The sequence below is a fragment of the Opisthorchis viverrini genome (genome assembly GCF_000715545.1).
Source record: "Opisthorchis viverrini unplaced genomic scaffold opera_v5_14, whole genome shotgun sequence".
NCBI lineage: Eukaryota > Metazoa > Platyhelminthes > Trematoda > Opisthorchiida > Opisthorchiidae > Opisthorchis > Opisthorchis viverrini.
Window position 1 is genome coordinate 403,948 of NW_008751670.1, and position 3,289 is coordinate 407,236.

The 3,289-nt window shown below is 43.9% G+C and overlaps 1 protein-coding gene across 1 annotated transcript in view; it reads left to right on the top strand.

Moving 5' to 3' along the window:
• T265_01289 (hypothetical protein) overlaps positions 1–2,642 on the top strand; it is a gene marked incomplete at both ends in the record, with an annotated part of 60,402 nt that extends 57,760 nt beyond the window's left edge. Inside the window, 2 exons of the mRNA XM_009165295.1 lie at positions 506–682; positions 2,556–2,642. Of these exons, the coding sequence (XP_009163559.1) occupies positions 506–682; positions 2,556–2,642 (264 nt within the window). The remainder of the gene's footprint in view (positions 1–505; positions 683–2,555) is intronic.
• Positions 2,643–3,289: the final 647 nt, after the last annotated feature.

The following is a 3,289-nucleotide window of genomic DNA, read 5'->3' on the forward strand; positions in this document are numbered from 1 at the left end:
TTAGCTTTGTTCATTATCTGACGACTTCGTTCGCATGAGAGCTAAAAACCGCTAATTGCCTAACCTGCTAGTCTGCATCCACCCTCCAGATGCCCATTAGCCTTACGCCCCCACCCATAATCCATCCATACTGAGCCGTTTGACCCTTTTCACTACCTCGATCAACAACTTCGGTGGCACTAGTCTGTCTCCACTTCTCCACCTTCCATAGCATACCATACTACTCATAAATTTGCTTAGAAATCTTCCGGTAGATGTTCTGTTTGTCACTGTTGATCTCAGTCACTTCCCTATAGCTACCTGATCTACCTACTTGATGCTCAGTGTACATTTCAGGTTCCCAATTTCACTTCTGGTCTCCATCTGCACAGTCATTCCGTCCACTTTTGTACATAGCATTTATCCTATTCACTGGAAAGTGCACCATCACTTGCTCCAATCCACTGAGTAGTCTCTAATACTAATTTAGTTTTACCCATATTTGGGACCCTTCTATTTTTTTCAGATGTCAGCTCGTTTCATATTCGCCCCGTGTGCTCGCATGATTGGCGCCCGCGCAGCGCAGCGTGAAAACGGCAAACTAAACAGACTTGCAAACGAACCCGCCAAATCCACTAGACAAGTCGGTTGTGGCCAGCTCCGTGCCCAACTGAATATGAGGATTCTGTGTAATAAGGTACAGGTAAGAGGCATTCACTCTATCCAGTTCGGTCACGACTAAAGTGCCATTTAGATAATGTTTGAATACGCCTGGTATTCGCTCGGATCCGTCTGTCATTTAGCTATGATTCCTATCCCGGAACAAAACTAACTAAAAATCCCAACTTCTGAAATTCGGTTATCCGGTGCATTTCAGTATGTACCTGACTCAAACCGGCTTCCTCTACCTGCACGCAAAGGAAGCACGAAAAGTTCATTTTTAATCTGGTCTTCTTACTTTATTTATAAAGAAAAAACTAGTCTGTGGTGTTTGATCAGATGCTCGTGGATAGCTCTGCGATAAGACAACTTGGTAGGTGGAACATGTAGCAAAGATTTATGTCAGCTCCTTGTCACCCAAGATGAAGACAGCTCGAAACGATTCTATCTCAAAACACTTGGCAGTTACAGATGGCTGTTTCGTTTGTGTAGTATACACTACACGGAACTCTGTTGCTTAACGTTAACTCATGCCTTCATTGTGTCTGAGTTTGAGGATTCCATCACCAAAATGCAGCTGTGTAATCAAGACGATTTGGCTGGTTTGTCATCATTTGGACTACGGAATCGGTTATGTGGCCCTTCATTTGCCTATTTCATACTATTTACCAGTTGAATAAAAGTCAATTATTAACCTTGAGCCTTACATTTGTCATCCGCATCACATTCTCATGCCTGCTAAAATGACGTACATTTGGTAAACCCTGGTACTGGTACTAAGCCAGTACGAATCTTGTAACAACAGGATTTCAACAACCGACCAAGAGCTCACGGAAGACTCAAAAGGATTCGAATTTCTGCCAGACTGACTGGCTGCTCGCGGTAGGCCGTTACCAAAAACTGCAAGCAAACCGTCGTGTCGATATGTGGCGGATTCTTTGGCAGAACACCAAGATCCAATGGCCACGCGTAGCCTCAGCCTTTTCCAGAATCGGAAAGCAACGCATGTAGTCTTTCTCAGGTATCAAAAATCTATTTCCATTCTCATTGCCTGGGAAGAAGGGGACAAAGTTAGCAAGCAGAGAAGCCATCGATGAGACGATTCAAGTATTCTAAAGCAGCAGTTTTCATTGGTACTTATTGCTCAAACAAAGAGCAAAGTCATATCCAATGGTTACCTATGAACATCGTGACGAGGTGGCCTAGTGGTTGGGGCACGAATTTACCGGCCGGAAGATTCATGTTTCGAAAGAGACTGCTGGGCAACCTGGCAGTAGTCCAGCCCTTGTGCTTCCTTCTGTTAGTTAGGCACCAAAAGGCTGCTACAGCTGAACTATGACTACCTGGAAGAGGTCACTTGGCCACAGAGTATGAAAATACGTTCAATGCACAGTATTAGGCTAGCCGCTTACTGAGGATTCTGTAACGGAGCATGCATCTAGGCATCGCTTAGGATTCGACACACCATCTTTCGTTTAGTCTCAGCTACCAGCTCAACTTTTCTTCAGAATTCACTGAAAGGAAAATCAGCTTATAAAGTGAAGGTGATTCTCATGATGCGACATATTCGTTGCAATTTACACAGAGAAATAATCCAATACAGGACATTCGACGAAAAAAGAAACATTACAGAGACAACATTATTTGGCATTTGGCATGACTTTATTGGCCAGTAGCCACGTGGAACCACCGTGTGGCCAGCACTCACTTATGCCATTGGTGAGACTCTCTTTGATTCGATCTGGCCTCATTGGTAGGTTAGCAAAATACCAGTTTTGAACCAATCACACTGAAGTTGCAAGTCAGGACCAGGTTGTGTACACAAATCCGATATGTATCGAGTTCATGGTAGGTGTTTTTAGTATGAAGTTACATTCTCACCCTACAATGATAGTGTTTCTTGGTTCATACTTCAGTATGGTTGGCTAGCACTCAAGCTGTTGTTCACATTAGGCCACGTGATAGGACATCACACATCTCCACATACCTCCACAAAAAGCTGAACTTTGGTTGAGCGATTCCAACTCTGTCGGACGGTGTTCTATGTGGCCATTTTTCACATGGAAAGAGAGGTTAGTTGATCTTCGATACGGTTCTCTCAAAAGGGGGGCATAATTGACTTTAGTGAACTAATCATTTCACGCGGTAAACTACATGGCTCAAGAGTCAAAGTGGGTAAATTGCAACTGACATTGGGCAAGTCTCCCAACGACCAATCGGATACGGAAATATTTCACGATCGGTCGAGTCCGTCGTACCATAGTTGTAAATGATCGAACAGAGTTCGTTGATCGAAAGTGAGCCAACTCCAGAGCGGTCACCGGCGAAGACACTGTAGTGAATTACCCAAGTTCATCTAGTTGCCCCCGACTTGTTCGATGGGGAAAAACCTAACGGAGTCTACGAGACAATTGTGGTTATTCTCAGTAACTAACAACACAGTGAAGCCATGATTTTAGAGGACGAATCCCTTTCGTTGGAAGTTGGAACTTGCTGTATGGTAGTCTGGTTACTGAAATCATCTGGTAATCTGGAGATGGCTTCATTATCAACCGTAATCCCATTAGAAAGACATGGTAGCATCGTTGCATAAGCTTGCCACTGAGCATGGCGCAACTAACACAGCTTCCTGAATGACGAAAGATAATGA